Source organism: Nothobranchius furzeri, chromosome 7 (assembly GCF_043380555.1).
Source record: "Nothobranchius furzeri strain GRZ-AD chromosome 7, NfurGRZ-RIMD1, whole genome shotgun sequence".
Lineage (NCBI taxonomy): Eukaryota > Metazoa > Chordata > Actinopteri > Cyprinodontiformes > Nothobranchiidae > Nothobranchius > Nothobranchius furzeri.
The window spans coordinates 67468400-67488230 of NC_091747.1; the positions used below are offsets into that span (position 1 = coordinate 67468400).

The 19831-nt window shown below is 45.1% G+C and overlaps 1 protein-coding gene across 1 annotated transcript in view; it reads right to left on the minus strand.

Annotated features, from left to right (window-relative positions):
* gpr179 (G protein-coupled receptor 179) overlaps positions 1 to 8787 on the minus strand; it is a 46856-nt gene extending 38069 nt beyond the window's left edge. The window contains exon 1 of the mRNA XM_070553608.1: positions 7411 to 8787. Coding sequence (XP_070409709.1) covers positions 7411 to 8303 — 893 coding nt within the window. The 5' untranslated portion in view covers positions 8304 to 8787. The remainder of the gene's footprint in view (positions 1 to 7410) is intronic.
* Between the last annotated feature and the right edge of the window lie 11044 nt (positions 8788 to 19831).

A 19831-nucleotide genomic window follows, 5' to 3' on the forward strand; every position in this document is an offset into this window, starting at 1 on the left:
ACTGACAGCAGCATCAGCTGGCCAGCCAGTGGTTAAAGGCTCTGACAGGCAGGTAGATCCATGGAGGAGAGACGGTTTCTAAACGGAAGTATGGATCGTGGGCTAACAAGACATAAAACGTCAGAATTGGAATGTGCTTCACTTGAAATGTTGTGGTCATAAACATCCAGCTGCTGCTGATCATGAGACAGATGAGATGATCGATCTGACCTGGATTAGATTTCACATCAGCCCTGATGATCATTTCTGACATTTCTTCTTAAATACATAAACCTTCACCTCTGGCTTATATTGTCTTTGGCTCACAGCCTTTAAACCCCCTAGTGTTATTATTGGTGTTTATATAAATAATGAGGAAAACATCCAAATATATACTGGGGGAGAGAGAGAGAGAGAGAGAGAGAGAGAGAGAGAGAGAGAGAGAGAGAGAGAGAGAGAGAGAGAGAGAGAGAGAGAGAGAGAGAGAGAGAGAGAGAGAGAGAGAGAGAGAGAGAGAGAGAGAGAGAGAGAGAGAGAGAGAGAGAGAGAGAGAGAGAGAGAGAGAGAGAGAGAGAGAGAGAGAGAGAGAGAGAGAGAGAGAGAGAGAGAGAGAGAGAGAGAGAGAGAGAGAGAGAGAGAGAGAGAGAGAGAGAGAGAGAGAGAGAGATTATATAATCATATCGTTAATCGGAGATGTGTGCCTCTGCAAAATGCTTCTGTCATAGTTGAGGTTGCTCATTTAATCTGTGCCGACTAAATTGTAAACCTAAATGACACTACTGACGCAGTCATTTAGCAATGGGGTGCTGGAGAATTTATTGGCGCAAAGTCTTCAATAATCTGGCAGAGACTGGATAGGTGGATGGTTGTTTTATAGCAGGGGAAGACACCGAGGGCTGTGGGTGCAAGTGGGGTGGTGTGGTGGCATCAGCTGGCATAGGCCAGACAATGCCCGCACTGCCCACTCACCACAGCCATGGAATACACCTCATCAACACACAACACTATATTGGAGCAGGCGGAGGGAGACTAGGGGTCTTAGCACACCTCTGTTGTCGCTTGGCTTCCTGGGGCTGGAGGCTAGGAGGGAGATCTGGCCGTCTGGTTGGGATCTGGGGTGGTGGGTTGCTGTGCTCAGCGTTGGGCGGGAGAGGCTGCTCATCAGCACCCCAGCAGAAAGGGTCAAACTCTGGGAACCTTTGACTCCTCCCTTCTCCTGGGACTTCTTTTGATGATATAGATCTTTGTCTCCCTTCCCCCTGCTACACCTGGTGTGGAGTGCGGTGCCTTGGTCTGCCTGAGTGTTCGTGGCCCCAGGGGCCAGGGGGTTTAAGATTTTTGGCATCTGCCTGATCAATCCCAGTGGCTGCCTGGTGGGGTCCGGGTCCCTGGGCTCTGCTGGGTCCCTGACGGGGGTGGTCGCCCCTGGGTCCCGGGGCGCTGGGTCCCGGGCTCGGCCGGCTAAGGGGTGGGAGGCTGCGGGTGGGCCTGTGGGCTTGCCGCTGAGATCTCCCGGGACTTTGCCGGCTGCTGGTTGTGGCTCCCTGGGGCGATCCTCTGCTCCTCTCGAGGGGGCGGGGGCCTTTCTGGTTGCAGTCTCCTTGGGGTTCCTGTGTTCTGGGGCAGCGCCTGGATCTCTGGGACTTGGAGCTCCCCCCATCTCCTACACATCTTTGGGGGCAGATCTGTGGTCCCTCACACTCTCTATTGGACGCTCCTATAGAGAAACCTTACATAAACAAACACGTGTACACATACAGGTGCTCACATGGTGCTCTCAAAAGTATGGACTTGGGCACGTTCAACACATGTCTTAAGGCTGTTGTTGGCACTAAATGCTCTATGATTAATTATCGTGTGATTGTTCAATTAAACAATGTTGATTTTATATTTCATCATCAGGTTAACGCAGTGATAGCTTGCTCCTGATGTATTGTTGTGTGTCCCATTTTTCTCTCTTCTTTCTCTTTCTGCAGGTCTAGAAGCAGACTATTATTCATTATTATTTATTTTTGTGGAACCCCCCCCTCCCTTCCCCCCTCTCCCCACCTTTTGTCTTTTCCTTTCTCTTTCACCTCTGACTCCGTGTCTGATCGGAATTACAAAGCATTCAAAAACAATAACAATAAAGTTTTAAGTATCAGGCGTGACATTAAAAGCAGACGCTTTGATGCTCCACCTGAGAGAAAATCTGTAAGGCTTGTCACCAGCATTCAGACATCAATTCTGTTTGCTTCACAGCTAGACAGGACACGGGGGGGGGCATACATAACTCACTAAATGTAACTGTAATGAATCACAATTGATGCAATCATTTTACACCCCTAGTAACTTCCTAACATAACCAGAGGTGGAAAGAGTACTAACATTTTCTACTTTAGTAAAAGTACCAATATTTGATGAAATTTGACTCAAGTACAAGTAAAAGTATTTGCCTACATTTTTACTCAAGTAAAATTAAAAAGTATCTTAAATAACATGCACTCAAAGTGAAAGTAACTTAGTTACTTATTTGTCAGCGTAAGGATGGCTGTAGTGCCACACAACACTGGCTCACGACACACTTGCCTGCACACACTTGTGCACAAGAGTTTTTACTTCAGCCCACATATAAGTTGCATTATTCGATGAAGCCATCCAGGCTTTCCCCGTGTGAATTCAACAATAGTACACAGCTGCAATGAGAGAAGGGACTCTGTGTTCCGAATGTCAGGGGGAAGTGAGCCGAGGAGCAGAGCGACTAAAAGCTCTGTTTCCAGCGGTGATGAGACGAGTAGGAGGAGCCATGAGGTGAATGCCAGAGAAAGACCTGAGAGAGCGAGGTAGGGCAGCAACATGGATGAGATCGGAGAGGTAAGGAGGGGTGAGGAGCAGGATAATTTTTTAATTTTTATTTATTTTTTCCCGTGTCCTGTCTGGCTGTGAAGCAAACAGAACTGATGTCTGAATGCTGGTGACGAGCCTTACAGATGTACCCTCAGGTGGAGCATCAAAGTGTTTGCTTTTAATGTCACGCCTGATACTTAAAATTTTATTGTTGTTGTTTTTTTTTATGCTTTGTAATTCCGACCAGACAAGGAAAGAGAAAGGAAGAGACAAAGGGTAGGGGGGGTTCCACAAAAATAAACAATCAATGATGAACAAGAGTCTGCTTCTAGATCTGCAGAAAGAGAAAAACAACACACAACAATACAACAGGAGCAAGCTATCAATGCGTCAACCTGATGATGAAATATAAAATCAACATTGTTTAACTGAACAATCACACGATAATTAATCATAGAGCATTTAGTGCCAACCACAGCCTTAAGACAAGTGTTGAACGTGCCCAAGTCCATACTTATGAGAGCACCATGTGAGCACCTGTGTGTGTACACGCGCTTGTTTATGTAAGGTTTCTCTATAGGAGCGTCCAATAGAGAGTGTGAGGGGCCACAGATCTGCCCCCTAAAGATGTGTAGGAGACAGAAGGAGCTCCAAGTCCCAGAGATCCAGGAGCTGCTCCAGAACACAGGGACCCCAAGGAGACTGCAACCAGAAAAGCCCCTGCTCCCCTCAAGAGGCACAGAGGATCGCCCCGGGGGGCCACAACCAGCAGCCGGCAGAGTCCCGGGAGATATTGGCGGCAAGCCCACAGGCCCACCCGCAGCCTGCCGCTCCCTGGCCGGCCGAGCCCGGAACCCAGCAACCCGGGACCCAGGGGCGACCACTCCCGCCGGGGACCCAGCAGAGCCCAGGGACTCAGATTCCACCAGGGAGCCAACGGGATTAATCAGACATACGCCAATAATCTTAAACCCCCTGGCCCCGGAGCCGCGAACACTCAGGCAGACCAAGACACCACACCCCACACCAGGTGTGGCAGGGGGAGGGTAGACGAAGATGTGTGGCTTCAAAAGAAGTCCCAGGAGAGGGGTGGAGTCAGAGGCCCCACCTGACATATACAGTCATACACTCCTGACTCTCTTGGTCAGCTTGCTTCTCACACCAAACCTTCCATTGGGAATCTTGGCGTGACCTTTGACCCAGCTCTCACCCTGGATTCTCATGTCAGTTCTCTTGTTGGCTCTTCCTTCTTCCATCTCAGGAACGTTGCTAAGCTGAGTCCCATTCTGTCTCGCTCTGAACTTGAGACAGTTCTCCACACCTTCATCTCCTCACGCTTAGACTACTGTAACTCTCTTTTCACGTGTCTGAGCAGAACCTCCCTGAACCGTCTACAGGTGGTTCAGAACGCCTGTGCTCGGCTTCTGACCAAGTCCTCCAAACACACCCACATCACCCCGCTTCTCCTCCAGCTTCACTGGCTGCCAGTCAACTCCAGGGTTCATTTCAAGATCCTGGTTCTGGTCTATAGGGCCTTACATGGACAAGCACCATCTTACATTGGTGATCTTCTTAGTCCCTACACCCCCAGCAGGTCCCTGAGGTCCAGTGATCAAAGCCTACTGGTTGTGCAGCACCAGGCTAAAGGTCAAAGGTGACAGATCATCTGCTGCTGTGGCCCCCAGACTCTGGACCTCTCTCCCCCTGAGCCTGAGATCAGTGGACTCAGTGGTCTCCTTTAAAAAGCAGCTGAAGACTCACTTGTTCAAGCTGGCTTTTGGATGACCTTCTTCACCTCTCTCTCTTTATTCTGCTCTCCCCACCTATTCCACCTTCCTCAGGATCCACTGATTTCCCTCTTTCCTAGTCACTCTCTCTTTCTTAACAATTTGTTTTTAATCACAATTGTCTATTTTTTGCTCATTTTAAATATATTTTTAACCATTTTCTAATCTCATTTTTATTTTTTTACATTTTTTGTTTTTGTGAAGCGCCTCGTGATTTTTATCTTGGGGGCGCTATAGAAATGATATTTTCTTCTTCTACTTCTTCTTCTTCTTCTTCTTTCTTCTCCCTCATGCTCACACACTCACATACAACCTAAGACTTACAAAAATGCACGCCGGGCACCCACTCATGCTCCCCATACACACCCTATTCACTCTGGTCTCGGTATCGCTGCACAAAGGGTACAACCATCACCCGTTCCCAGAGTTCAACAATTTCTGCGGGGGTGCTGATGAGCAGGCTCCCCCGCCCAACGCTGAGCAAAGCAACCCACCACCCCAGACCCCAACCAGATGGCCAGATCTCCCTCCTAGCCTGCAGCCCCAGGAAGCCAAGCGACAACAGAGGTATGCTAGTCTCCCTCCGCCTGCTCCAATACAGTGTTAGTGTGAGGAGCAGGAATTTGAAGGAGATTCTGTGTTCGGTAGGTAGCCAGTAGAGATGCTGAAGGACAAGGATGATTTGATCTCTGGAGGGGGTACGAGTGATGATCCGTGCAGCAGCATTTTGAAGTTGCAGCCGATGAAGGGATTTGTGGGGGAAACCAAGGAGGAGAGTTACAGTAATCCGTCCTGGAAGTGACTAGGCTGTGTACGAGGATGGCTATAGCATGAGGAGAGAGGGAGGCGGAGGCGGTTGGTGTTGCGTAAATGAAAGTAGGCTGAGCGAATGATGTTGATGATGTGGGCTTTGAATGATAGAGTGCTGTCAAAGATGACACCCAGACTCTTTACATGGAGGAAGGAAGGATGGAAGAATTATCAATGTTAATTGATATGCTGGGAGATTTTTTAAGAGTTGAGGGTTTCCCTATGAGCAGAATTTCAGTTTTATTGCTGTTGAGTTTAGAAGTATGATGAAAACTAAGATTTAATGACAAGGAGACAGCTGGACAGGGAGGCTGGAGGAAAGGTTGCATCAGGTTGAGAGGAGATATAGATCTGGGTGTCATCTGCGTAGCAGTGGAAATTTATCTTGTATTTGTAAAAGATTTGGCCAAGTGGAAGAATGTAAATGTTGAATAAAAGTTGTCCACGGACAGAGTCCTGGGGAACACCAGCAGAAACAGCAACAAGGTGAGAAGAAAAGGATTTTAACTGAACAGACTGGTAGCGATTGGGGAGATAGGAGGAGAACCAGGCAAGAGCAGTGTGGGTGATGCCAAGGGAAGCTAATCTGTTTAGAAGGGTTGAGGGAGAGATGGTGTTGAATGCTAGCCTGGCAAGCCAGACTACATAAATGTATTATTTAGTCTGGCCACGCTCCATTGACGTTTCTCGGTTGTGGGGCGGGTTCTACCGTTGTCTTTCAAATGATCTCCGCATTCCACTGGACAATGAATGTGACGTACTCTGGTTTCACTCTGTTGCATCATCCCACCCACCAGGCATATAGAGTGCCCTGATTGGCCCACAAAGCAGATAAAGCTCTGTGATTTGTTCACTAAGCAGATAGAGCACTATGATTGGCCTACCATTATGGACCAATCACAGCTCTTTATGTGTTTGAAACCCCTCTAGAGAGCTGTGATTGGCTAGCCAGAGTCCTGGTAGGAGCTGCGGAGGTTCCAGTGGAGCATGCCTAGACCCAACTTTGCAAAGCAAGAATTTGGTCTAGTTCACTAGGCTAGTCGAATGCTGCACTAAGATCGTGAAGGATGAGTAGGGGGAGAAAATAATATAATATCATATAATATAATGCAGTATAGTATAACATAGTAAATTACAGTATAATATAATATAATATAATATAATATAATATAATATAATATAATATAATATAATATGCTGTTGAGAGCCACCAACATTCCAGGAAAAACTGTCCTCTACAGAACTCGACCAGAACCTCGTCACACTCCTCTCTAGGATGGCTCCGCCCACATTCGTTGGTCTGCCGGCTGACAGAGAACAGGCTGCGTTCACGGAAAACAGTTCCATCATCGAAACATTTCCCAGCAGAACCAGCCTCTAAACATAGAATGTTGTACAACTCCTTAAATAAGTTTAGCAGCTGGCAGCGCATCCCGCCTGCTACTCTGGGCAGTCCGGCTCTGGTTTTGCGTCCTGTTTAACTGCTATAAGCCGAAAATGAGCAATTCACCCACACAGAGGGTGTTATGTGCAACATTGCCTTATTCCCCCACTGTACCAAAGATGAACTGAACAGTGAAGCCGAGGTATGTACGAGACCAGGATTTTAGGTGTACCGTCACACCCCTAATCCAAATAACAGTCAGACCAGCTCCAAAATCAGCGAACTTTAAAAAATGCCTGAAATCTTTTTTTTTTTTGTCATTCGGTTTTCTCCTGACATTGGTAGTGTTAACCTTTTAGATTGTTCTCCTTTAGATTTATTTAGAGTTTTTACTTCACCTGCACACTTCATTTAATTCTATTTTTTAGGTTATTTAATTGCTGCATTGCTGCTTAACTAGTTTTGTAGTGTACATCACGTTGGTCAGTGTAGGAGGGCTGATGAAAAAGGCTTTAAAAATAATGGTGATAGTATCACCAGTGTGAGGCAGTCACTGAATTTGTTTTATGTTGTCAGGTCTACATTGAGATATGCATCTATGAGTGATGATGTGCAAGTCCTGACCTGAACTCTGGAGTCAGATCTGGTTTGAGACCATAGAAGGAGGTGGACAGGGTGAGGACCCAGCCAGGGACAAAGCGTCCTTCCTTGCAGTCCAGAAATGGGGCTCTGGCCCAGCGTATTCCGCTGTGATTGGTCACATAACTGTCACCTTGACTCCACTTGGGAGTGTCTAAGGTGTTGAGGTCATTGAGGAGCACCCGCTTGGACAGGTCAGCTGCCTGCTGATAGGACTCTGGAAATTTTAAGCTTCGAAACCAGCTATCATCAGGAGCTGGGGCTGGAGGGTGGAGGCTCTCCCAAGACTTGGATAAGTCCTGGAGCATAATGGCTTGTGGCTTAGCAGTTGGGTTACGTGTTGCACGAAGCACTAGTTGTGGTGCCTGGGCAGTCGGCTCAGCATCAAAAGTGAGCAAAGCCCGCTGAATGAGTGTGTCAGCCTCCAGGAGGGCACGGACCAGGGCATGGTACCACTCCATATCCTCTTGCACCGTACTCTCCCTCAGGTCACTGGCTTGGAAGACCATGTTGAGAAAATTTGCAGTATTGGTCAGAGCATCGAGAGCTGGTCGGAGGGGACCAACAAAGTTGCTCGGCAGAGATCCAGTCTGTCCCTGAGTGCTGTACGCTCGCGAGCACCGAGCCATTTTCAGAGTGGAAGGATCTCCGGTGTATAAAAAGGCCTCTGCTGGAGACCAATCATCTTCCCGCTCCATGGGAGCTTCTGAAGGTGTCCCTGCAAACTGTGTGGGAAACGTTTCTGAAGGACTCGTGCCATTGGTTGAAGAATCATTGCTGTTCGATGTCTTTCCAGTTACCACCAATGAAAGATCGGGAGTCACTTGTGCCCTCAGTAGGGGTGTAAGTAACAGGAGAAGAAGCAGATCAGGACTCATTGTGATTCTCTAGAAAAGAGAAGAAAACGAACAAAAAGGCCAACAGCTGACGGCAGTTTAGGAAGCTTCTTTTGCTCAGTGAGGCACCTCAGCAGCACCAGGAGTCCTGGAGGAGGAGGCCGTGTGGTCCGTGGCGCTCCAGCTCCCACTGGAAGAGCACAGCTCCATGTGTGGTCAACACAGCTCTGTGCAAGACGTTATCACCGCTCATGCACGCGCACATTCAGCAGCATAAAACCTTGACTACGATGGGATGAAGTGACCATCCAGGACAGAGTCCGTTACATCTCTCATTGTCCATTCAGGATCTGATGCTGCTTAATTAGTTCAAGCAAAGCAAACTGAATGAGTCCAAGCAAAAAGAAAAACCAACAGAAATGTAAAGAAAGGAGGAAAGCCTCAAAGTTTTAAGGAGATTCGCAGGGGGAGGTGAAAAAAGAGCTGAGCGTTGTGAGGAAGTAGGACAAATTCCTCAGATTTTCCCCATTTCTTTCCTTTTTCCATCTGCCTTCTGCTCTTCCGTTGCTCTAAAGAGCCTCTAGCTGATCTGACAGCAACTTGTGATGCACGTCTAGCCCCACCTCGCCGTTTCTCTCTCCCATCATCCCTTCCACTCCCTTCATTCACTCACTCTTATGAGGATGCTCACCAGTGCTGAAAGGTGATGAGAGTGGTCCATCTGTTGTGTGTGTGTGACTACACAGAGGAGAGGATGATGCAGTCAGACAGCGAGGAGCATTAGGCTAAGCTCTTCTGCATTTGGGCATCCATCAAGAGCAGGACTCACCCTGATGGATGGATGGGTGGATTAACCCCTCCTACTGGAAAGTAGATGGAGATGCTGCTTTCCTGCAATAATTCTCTCTAATAAAAACAAGGATGAGCAGAGCAAAGCATAATTTAGACAATGCAAAACAAGAATTTCAATTGTCTCCAGTAAATCCAGGTCTGTGTTTTTGTGCAGAAGTGTGACCAAGAAAACACCAGTAGTGTGTAAACACACACCAACGTCTGATTATGTGAGACATGCTGCATGAGAAGCATGAAAAAAGCTAAGTGATGACTTGTGCTGTGGTTTGGCGCTACTGAAAAAAGAAAGAAGAGAAAAAGATGGAGCATGGATAAGCAAGATGAAAAGAAGATGTTAGGGAAATGCAGCTCAGATCTTTCATCAAACACCACATGTTTACTTATAGAAGAGGATTTACAAATCAAGTAAGCACTTAAAACATTGTTTTAGTAACTAAATTTAGCTTTTTCTAATTCTCTTCACATCCTCTTGTAGTGTCTGCTATAAACAATATATATGAAACAACATCGTACAATATTGCATTTCTGTATTTGGTTTGGAATAACAAGGATAATGTGAGCCACGGGAAGCATTTTAGTCTGGTATGACAACAGGAGGACATTGTTTACCTCTCAGGATAACCTTTGACCTCAGAGGCACATGCAGACAGCAAGCAGGACTCTGTTTCTCTCCTGACCTAATGTGATGTCTCTAATAATGCTGCAGATGCAGAACCTGTTTACCACACAAGGCCAGATGATCCGCTCTGGCTGCAACAGCAACTCTGATGCAGAAAGACTCGGTGTGTGCAGAACACTCACAGTTTATGGAAGAGAATGAGCCTCAGTTCCAAAGATAATGATACCACGAGCCACTAGTTAGCTACTCTGAGGATAAGAAAATTGTCATCTCAACTCCCCATATGGGAGTGGACAGTTTCCCCAAAGGATAAAAAGCATGCTTCGGGCATGAGTCGGGGGAGATTAGATTGGGCTGGGATCTCCTCCAGACGCATGCATGAATCTGTACTGACTTGGACTAGATTGTAAAAAGCCTGGTATCTTCGGACCAGTGATGACATGTTTAGCCGCATGCTGTCCTTCAACCGCTGGTTGTCTAGGTGGTGTCCTGAAAACAACGTGGGCTACATTGATAATTGGAAAACTTTTTGGGGAAAACCTGGTCTGATGCGGAGAGACGGCATCCATCCCTCTTTGGATGGTGCAGCTCTTCTTTCTAGGAACATGACCAGTTTTATTAGTCCTCCATGACAACCCAGGGTCCAGACCAGGAAGCAGAGTCGTAGTTTAACCCACCCCTCTGCAGCTTCTGTACTGTTACCCACCCACTACCCCATAGAGACAGTGTCCTGCCCATGGCCAAAACCACACAGATTAAATATCAGGCTTAATAAAGCAAATCATGGAAATCTCATAAATATTAGAACAAATTCAACTGAGCAGAAAACTAGAAAAATTAAATGTGGGTTGTTGAACTATTTTTTCTAAGACTGTTAGTTAATGACTTGATTTGTGGTAATCACATTTCTTTGCTCTCTCTCACAGAATCCTGGCTGCAGCAAGTGGAATATGTTAGCTTAAATGAGTCGGCTCCTTCTAATTATTTAAATCATCATATTGCTCCAAGTACAGGGCGAGGAGGAGGAGTGGTGTTACAAGCCAATTTACCAGGCTAGCTCCACTCCTCTAAATGTTATTCAGTTCTTAGGGTTTGGCTTGTAATCGGTGCAGTGAGCGTGGCATCTAGTTACCAACAAACAGCCTTACTTTGTAGAGAGTTGATTAGCAATCACCAAATTACCCAGGGCTTCTAATTCTGACCAATATATCTTTAAGTAGAAATAAGGAGGCTCAAACACACCTACACACACCCTCAGTCCATGAAGCTTATGTACACTTCAGGTTAAGACCCTTGCCAGCAGTTCCTTTTATGCTGAGGAGACAACTGAATTTACCTGTAGCTGAGGATGGAGGAAACGACTTATATCAATAACGCCTAGGGATGGCATTTACAACCAGCATCTCACCTTTGCTTGGTTACTGACAGGAGGAGACCCCACTCGTAAATCCTTTTTTCATTCCACAAATCCGAGGAACTAGGTTTTATTTCACACAGATGAAAAAAGAATAATAATCCAAATGAAACCCCGACAAAGCAGGTTAAAAAGTGAAACAACTCTACCAAGAAAGGAGAAGAAGAAGAAAATATCATTTCTATAGCGCCTCTCAAGATAAAAATCATGAGGCGCTTCACAAAAACAAAAAATGTAAAAATATTAAAAAAGCATTTAGAAATTGGGTAAAGCCGAAGGAGTCCATAAGGCTGGAGAAATTCATGGCAAAGTGATCAGAGGGATCATCAACGTGGATGTTAAAGTCACCAACAATCACCAGTCTGGACAGCTTCACAGTGGAGGATAGAAAGTCACTAAACTCCTGAAGGAAAGAACCGTTTGGACCAGGTGGACGATAGACCACAGCACAGTAGAACGGGTCCTTACGCCCCACTTTAATCAGCTGCAGCTCAAAGGAAGCAAAGTGACCAGAGGTTGTAGAGCTACATGGAAGATGGTCTCTAAAATCAACAGCTAGGCCTCCACCACGACCAGAACCCCGGGGCTGGCTAAGAAAAGAATAAACACTCGGGCAGAGTTCAATCAGACCAGAATAATCAGATGTTTGCTGCCAAACTTCAGTCAGAAACAGAAAATCCAGGTTTTTAAAGAGAATTAGATCACTGAGCAGGAAGGTCTTAACACAGCGGGTATTTAATAGGGCCATGCTGAGTGAGGAGGAATCAGAAACTACAGAAACAGCTGGAGTTAGTGGACGAAAATTAGCAGGGCTAGATCCACGGTGTTTATAAAAACCACTTATGGAGGGAACCGTAGGAGAAACCACTGAGGAATGAGGATAAACCGACCTTAAAAAACTTGAACGGATGAACCGCATCCCAAAGCGGCCTGGCGGGAATGCGGAAGTGGCGCTCAGGTCACCAAACTAAGAACAAGAATCTAGAAGATCACGCCGATGTTTACTAGATAAACCACGCTTTAAGAGAAGTCTTATTCTCACCTGGATTCCTGCTCGTTTACCTCTTTTCCTCCGATGTTTTCCCAGGACCGGACAAACATTGCTGGAGGCGCGCAGCTCGGGACCGTAGTTTGGCTCCGGGCCAGTGCGCCACTCAGGTAAACAAACGGGATGGTACGTCCTCAGTGCATCTTGGGCGATCGTGAACGAACGGAAGGACAAAAGAGTCTGGCGATCATAGGAGATGGTAGCAGGGACACTACTGAAGAGGATCGCAGACAGGAGCAAGATGGAAAAGAGAAGGTTAGTGGAGAAAAGTTTGAAAAAGTGGCCGGTGACCGCGGCTAAGCCAAGCACAGGCGCCATCTTGTTGCTGACCGGAAGCGGAGATTCCGGGATAAACCGAGTTATAGCAAAGTTGACCTGAATAAGCTCTCCAAAAATGATACTAGGTCAGATTATCACAGACAAAAAGCTCAAAGCAAAAGCTTCCTTCTTTCCATCTCTGTGCCTCACAAACTCTTCCCATCAAAGGCAATTTTGTTCCCACAGACTCAGCAACTCTCTTTTATTCACTCTGTCCCCCTCCCCTCTGCATTCTTCAGGGGTTGCATCTCCATGGCAACACTCCCTGCCCATGAAGCTCAATGTCTGGTCACTTCTGGCCACATGATCTTTCTCATCTCAGCGCCTCCCACAGGCTCCCTTTCTTCTCCATTGGGATTACATCACCTCCTCTCGTAGCCATTGGTCAGTAGAGGGGTGTGTGGCTCATGATTCCCCCCCCCCCCCCCCTTTTCTTTTGCCCAGGGTCAAATGGGCATCTCCGGCGTTTGCTGGACAAGATGTCTTATTTATATGTTTATAGCATCTTGACCAACTCCACAGAGGATAAAAGATAACATACCAACTTACTCCCAACATCTGTTCAGGTCAAAACAGGTTATATCCACAACATGAATCATCAGCAGAGTGAAGGCACATCACTAATTTACGACATCACAGTTCAGGGGGCTAGAAGGCCGCCTGGACACACACACACACAAACATGATAAGAGAAGGTAACAGGCCTTTAGCTTGGTTTCACACACACAGATTGAGGTGTAATCCAGACCTGATTTTTATGATCAACAGTTCTGGAATTAACTCGATTCAGCAAGTGGTAACCATTTTTCATTCTGACCTATTAATCAATCCCTTACAGATTAATAGTTACAGTTCTTTTGAACAGCTTATTCTTAGTTTTCCTAATCCAAATTGCAAAACTGTATAACACTCTTGTTTGTAGTTTTGTATCGTCCACCAGGCCCTTACTCTGAGTTTTTGGATCAGATCTCTGATTTGGTGATAAGGTCATTGTAGTGGGGGATTTTAATATTCATGTGGACATTGAAAATGATTGCCTCAATGTAGCCTTTAGTAATATCTTAGACTGAATTGGTTTTACCCAAAGAATACATAGCTTCGCCCACTCCTGCCATCATACATTAGACCTTGTGCTGACTTATGGCATACAGTGTGAGGAAATAACGATATTTCCACATAATCCAGTCCGCTCGGACCACTTTTTGATAATCTTTGAGTTTTTTATAACTGAGTTCTCGAGACATGAAAGTAAATTTCACTATAGTCGGTCTCTATCTGACAACGCAGTTGCGTCTTTTAAATCAACTGTTCCATCTTTTCTGTCCTCAGCATCACAGAGGAACGTAGCAGAGGGCAATATTTTCATTTCTAGCCCCTCAAAAATTGATGCCTTCATTCATAATGTTACTTCTTCTTTATGTGTAGCATTAGATGATGATGCCCCTTTAAAAAAGAAGGTAATTAGGGACAGGAAGTTGGCTCCCTGGTTTAATTCTCATTTACGAGCTTTAAAACAAAACTCTAGGAAATTGGAGAGAACATGGTGCTCTACACACCAGGAGGAGGCCTACCTATCCTGGAAAAATAGTCTTGTGCATTATAAAAAGAAGCTTCGACAAGCTAGAACTGCTTATTTTTCATCGCTAATTGAAGAGAATAAGAATAATCCAAAATTTATTTGCAGTACAGTTGCCAAACTTACACAGAATCATAGCTCTGAGCCATCTATTCCCTTAGCCCTCAGCAGCAACAACTTTTTGGGAATTTCCACAACTAAAATAAATTATATTAGAAACAAAATCATTAGCATCCTCCCTAATGCAATTTCTTCTTTCTCAGTAAGTGAGGCAGCATCAGAGGTACCTGTAGAACCTCATCTGTGCTTGAACCGTTTTGATCCAGTTGAGCTTTCAGAGTTATCAAAATATTAGCTTCATCTAAACCTTCAACTTGCATTTTAGATCCAATCCCAACCAAATTATTTAAAGATGCATTTCCTTTGGTTACTGCCCCATTCTAGATATAATCAATCTATCCTTAGTAAATGGGTATGTACCACAGGATTTTAAGGTTGCTGTAATCAAACCTTCACTTAAGAAGCCTTCTCTGGATCCAGATGACCCAATGAATTATAGACCAATATCTAACCTTCCATTTTTATCCAAAGTCCTGGAGAAAATAGTGGCCATCCAAGTATGTGAGCATTCAATTCAATTCAAGTTTATTTATATAGCGTCAAATCATGACAAGAGTCGTGTCAAGGCATTTCACATAATAAACATTCCAATTCAGGTCAGTTCATTAAGCCAATCAGAAATAATGTTTCCCATATAAGGAACCCAGCAAATTGCATCAAGTCACTGACAAGTGTCAGTGACTATACAGCAATCCTCATACTAAGCAAGCATAAAGTGACAGTGGAGAGGAAAACTCCCTTCAAACACTAATGCTCTGTTTGAGGAATTTCAGTCTGGTTTTAGAGAGTATCACAGCACTGAAACTGCCTTAGTGAGAGTTAAAATGATATTCTCATGGCCTCAGATAAGAATCTTGTGTCTGTTCTAGTCTTGTTAGATCTCAGAGGTGCCTTTGACACAGTTGATCACAATGTTCTTTTAGAAAGACTTGAACATGTTGTAGGGATCAAAGGAACAGCATTAGGCTGGTGTAAATCCTACCTGTCTGATAGATTTAATTTTGTAAATGTACATGACAAATCTTCTTCATACTCCAAGGTTTCTTGTGGAGTACCACAGTGTTCAGTGCTTGGACCAATTATTTGTACTATATATATACTTCCAGTTGGTAATATAATTAGACGGCATGGGATAAACTTCCACTGTTATGCTGACGATACTCAGTTAATCAAATTAATTCCTTCCTGTTGTTGGTAAAGAATGGCTCCAAGACCTTTTTCAGAAGTGTCTGTGTGGAGCACAAAAGATGAGTTGAAGTCAGGGTATCGCAATACAGGTGGGGCCATGAGCATATCCACTAGCCGTTCCAGGGTTTTCTGGTGCACTTTTGACCACTCTACAGGGGTGTTGGCAGGAAGTTGTTGTTCCCTGGCTTTCACTCTACATCCTGGTGCCCCTGAATTTGCAGGTTTTGTTTGCAACAGCTCATACAGAGACCTCGCTATATAAGAAAAATCTTGGCTATAAAACCGGTAAAAGCTTAAGAAGCCAAGGAGTCTTTGGACATCACTCACCTCTGTGGTGTCCTATCTTTAAATGAGGACACTGCCTCGAGGTCTTTCGGGTCAATTCTCACACTTTTGATAATGAGGACAAACAGCCATTTTTACCGCAGTTTTGCTCAAAAACATCAGTTCAGTCCCTGTGATCCACTCGTACTTCCTCTCTCCCTCCTCTCCTGTGGGTTGGAACCCGCACCTTCGCGCACCGGTGTGACATCATCAGAATTCTGCCCGGTTCCGTAGCCAGACTTGGTTCCGTGTTTGAAATGTGTTTCCCTACTGCTCCGCACGGAAGTGGCAAAATAATGTTTAGCGCTCATAACAAGCGGATTCTCAGCGCTTTGCCCATGCATCCTATATCTTGGCTGAAGTAATGGCTCAGGAAAATAACTTATATTTCATAAATAATGACGTCCCTGCAGTGTTTATGAGAATATTTTATCTTATATTGTACCTATCTTTGGTCTGGGAGGTGCTACAAATCATGATACAAGCCGTTAAGGGTGAACTGCAGGGACATTTTTCCCAAACAAGTTTTTTGATGAACTATAGGGACACCAATTTCTACTTCCTGTACAGAGTTGGTAAGCATCTCAAAAAATCTATTTTAAGCCCTACAACACAAATCCCACTTCAAATTTTGTTTACACACAACACGCACTTAATTATAAAAACCTGATGAAATGCTACATTAAAAGGACATCGATAATGAGATGACTTAGCCCAGGGGTCGGCAACCTGTTCCCATCAAAGAGCCATTATTACCCGTTTCCCACAGTAAAGAAAACACTGGGAGCCACAGCAGCCGCGGCGTTGTGGGCGGGGCCTACCCTCAGACAGCAGAGAGCTGCTTTAACCAATCACAACAGGTGACAGCAACCGGTACCGGTCGCTCGTGTACGTCAAAGTTATCTTTCATAAGAAGATAATCAATAAAACGATTTATATAAAGTGGATCCAGAAGTTGTAGCCCGTCTCTGCTACAATATTTAGATATTTTTCACCCTGTTGGTGGTTTTACTGAGCAGGTGCCACTTTTGTCATACGTTTCTTTTTAAAACATGTTTAGACTGTTCAGAATACAAATCCAGGCTCTGTCACGTTTGATTGTTGTAATTCAACTTTGTAGGTGGGGAAGGTCAGAAAAGGATCCGATCATTTTGTTTTTCCCTCATTTACAGCGACGGAGATAACGGCGCAGTGCGCCTGGCTCTGGTGGTAATCAAGTTTAATTATATCTCTTTGCAACAATTTTCACAAGAAAACAGAATAGTTAAAAGCAGGGCTTGTGTTGTGTTGACCGGATAGTTCCCGTATTTGACCGTTTATTTTGACGGAGAAAGAATAGAAAGAATTACCCCGACGCATGCAGACGAACTGACAGACCGGTACAACGCTGATCTCACGCTGCATCTTTCCCTCACTTGTGAACAAGACCCCGTGATACTTAAACTCCTAGGGTAGAGAAGGTTTTCTACCCTAAAACAGATTTGTTTAAAAGTACTCTTTATATGTACTGTTTTGGAATTACATTTACTTTATACTCCAGTGTTGATGAAAGTTCCTCCAAAACAGTGTAAAAAGTACTCTGGTAAGCTCCGCCTTCTTCTTCAGCTGCAGTGGGTGAGGTGCATTGTGGGTAGTCATGTTTTTAGTTAGTTTGTTCTATTTTGGGGTATTCATGCATGTTTATTTTGGGGGTTATGTTGTTCTTAGTTATTACTTTGTTTATGGTTGCAAATGTGGTATTACTTGTTGTGTCGTATTGGCACCGTAGGTGAGGAGGTTGGCCAAAGGAATCGGACCCCTGAGCCGCTCCGCTCCTTAGTGATTCACGATATAAGCTCTGGTCCCAGCGCCTTGTGTATGAGATATGTTCTGGCCAGCGTTTTAGCTGTGGCTGCTAGTAGTGGTGTGCCACTGAAGCCTTATGAAGCACTTTGAAGCATTCTCTACTGATACATGACTCAGGCGGCCTGAGTCAGGCCTCGAACACTTTAGCTGTGCTGCCATCTAGTGGTGCTAGGTAAAATTACAGGACTTTAAAACGCTCACACATTGTTTCTGAGGATGTCGTTCCATGTCAAATGCTGTTTCCTCAGTCTGAACAGCACAGATCGGATTTATTCACATCTGACCCAAGTCATTTCCTTTGTGGTACTTATTACGATCTTATGTTTCTGAAAGCAACTGCAGTCTCAATGGTCATGTTGCATTAAATTCATTTCCTACATCTCTGATCCAGGCCCGACTTCAGCAGGCCAAAAAGGGGGCATGAGATATATAATGAGGGGGCTGCCGTTACTCTGATCAATGACGTCACGCTACGTAATTCCCTAAAGAAACGTTTATTTTCCCGTGCATTCAGAAACATCACGAAAAAGCCATCACACACATTGTAATATTCACAGTTTGAGTTTTTTTTCGGAGGATCTGTTTTCAGACATTAAACGTGCACCAACTAAAATCAGAAACATCAACTCACAACGGCAAACTTCGAGTTATTCCATCAGTCACTAAAAACGCTTCTGATAATAACAAAACCTCTTATCAAGAGAAGAGATAGTCCTTAAGTCAACTTATATTTTAACGGTATTCTATCCCACTTTTATTCAGAAGAGTTTGAGTTTTCTCATGGCTGATGAGTGAAATCTCCGCCGGAGGCCATCTTTCCACTCGAGTTTGAATTGTCTTGTGAGTTCCTTTTCAAAAGCCAGCTTGATTCGATTTTCTTTGCGTCTGTGTTCAGAACACACTTTCCTCAGTGTAGAAAATGAGTTTCATACATAGCTGTGGAGGCCCTGAATGTCAAAGAAAGTTTGAACGCTCTACGGACCACAGGCATGGAATCCAGGTGTAGGTCGAGAGAGGCTGACCAGTAGTCGGTTTTCCAGCACCATGGACAGCACCATGGACAGCACATCCAAAATACGGACGAGCAATGGCGAATTCCCACTCATTCATCTCTGTTTTTGTTAGACCCACCTTCTCAAGGTCCAAAAACGACCTGCTGTCAGGGTCTAGCGCTTTCAGAGCCTCCATGTGCTTATGATTCTGTTGCCTGAAGCAAACAGTCATCTGTCGAGAATAGAGACTGTAATGGAGAAAGAATCCTTTTGGCCTCCTGTTCGTTATCCTGCTCATGATGAACAAGTGTCTCCTCCACCATGTAGTGCTGCAGAGATGCGGGTGCCCGATGGGTCTGTCATGAGGAATGGAACGGTGGTCTCGTCCAAACTGTCGGTCCAACGTTTTGAAAACTCTTCGTCGGACCTTAGATTTTCAGTGCAAGCAGACGTGCTTTTGATGAGTTTGACGAGCTGAACTGCTGTGATGAGGTCTGTTCTTTCAGCCTGGAGCATTTTATTTGCTGGATCCATCCGTCTCAAAATCTTGTGCATCACACAGGCGACAAGTTTAAAGGTCAGTTTCGTTATGGCTTTGAGGAGTCCAACAGCCTGGATTTTCACATCAGCACCTGGTTTCCAGGTTTCAACGTCAGTCAAAAACTCCACAGGTGTCGCGTGTGATTTCACAATCACAGATACGGTTTCAAAGTGTCCGTCTCCACCGTTGGTCCAAAGGTCTTTTGAGCTTTTCTCCTTTAAAGTGCGCAGCGATTGTCGTCTCTTTTAAGAATTTCTACAGCTGATTGCAGACACCAAACACATGTTCTGCTGTGCTCTCAGGTAAGATGGTGAGCACAACAACCTGGTGAAGCTGATGATTAAGACAATGGATGTACGGGATTTCCCGCTCTAATCGATTTTGAATCCCTTCATGAAGTGTAGGCGGCGTGTTGGGGAACTGTGCTGTAAGCATGAGCAAGCTCCAGGTCCAGATTGATCTCTAAGGGCGTCTACGGATCCCCGTGATTCATTTGAGACGAGGAACTCAGTTATGTCAATAATCGCTGACATGTAGAGGCGGCTTCGAGAAAGCTCAGTTAAGTCAGACTTAACCCGTGTTTTTGTTTCCAAAGGGCCGTCGGCTAAAACCCTTTGCCTTGTCGGCAGCACGTTTCCAGTTGCTAAAGCCAAAAGTTGTGAATAAACTCTCATTTCCTCCATATTTTCTGCATGGATAGCAAAAAGCAGAGTCTGCCTGAACAGAGTACTCG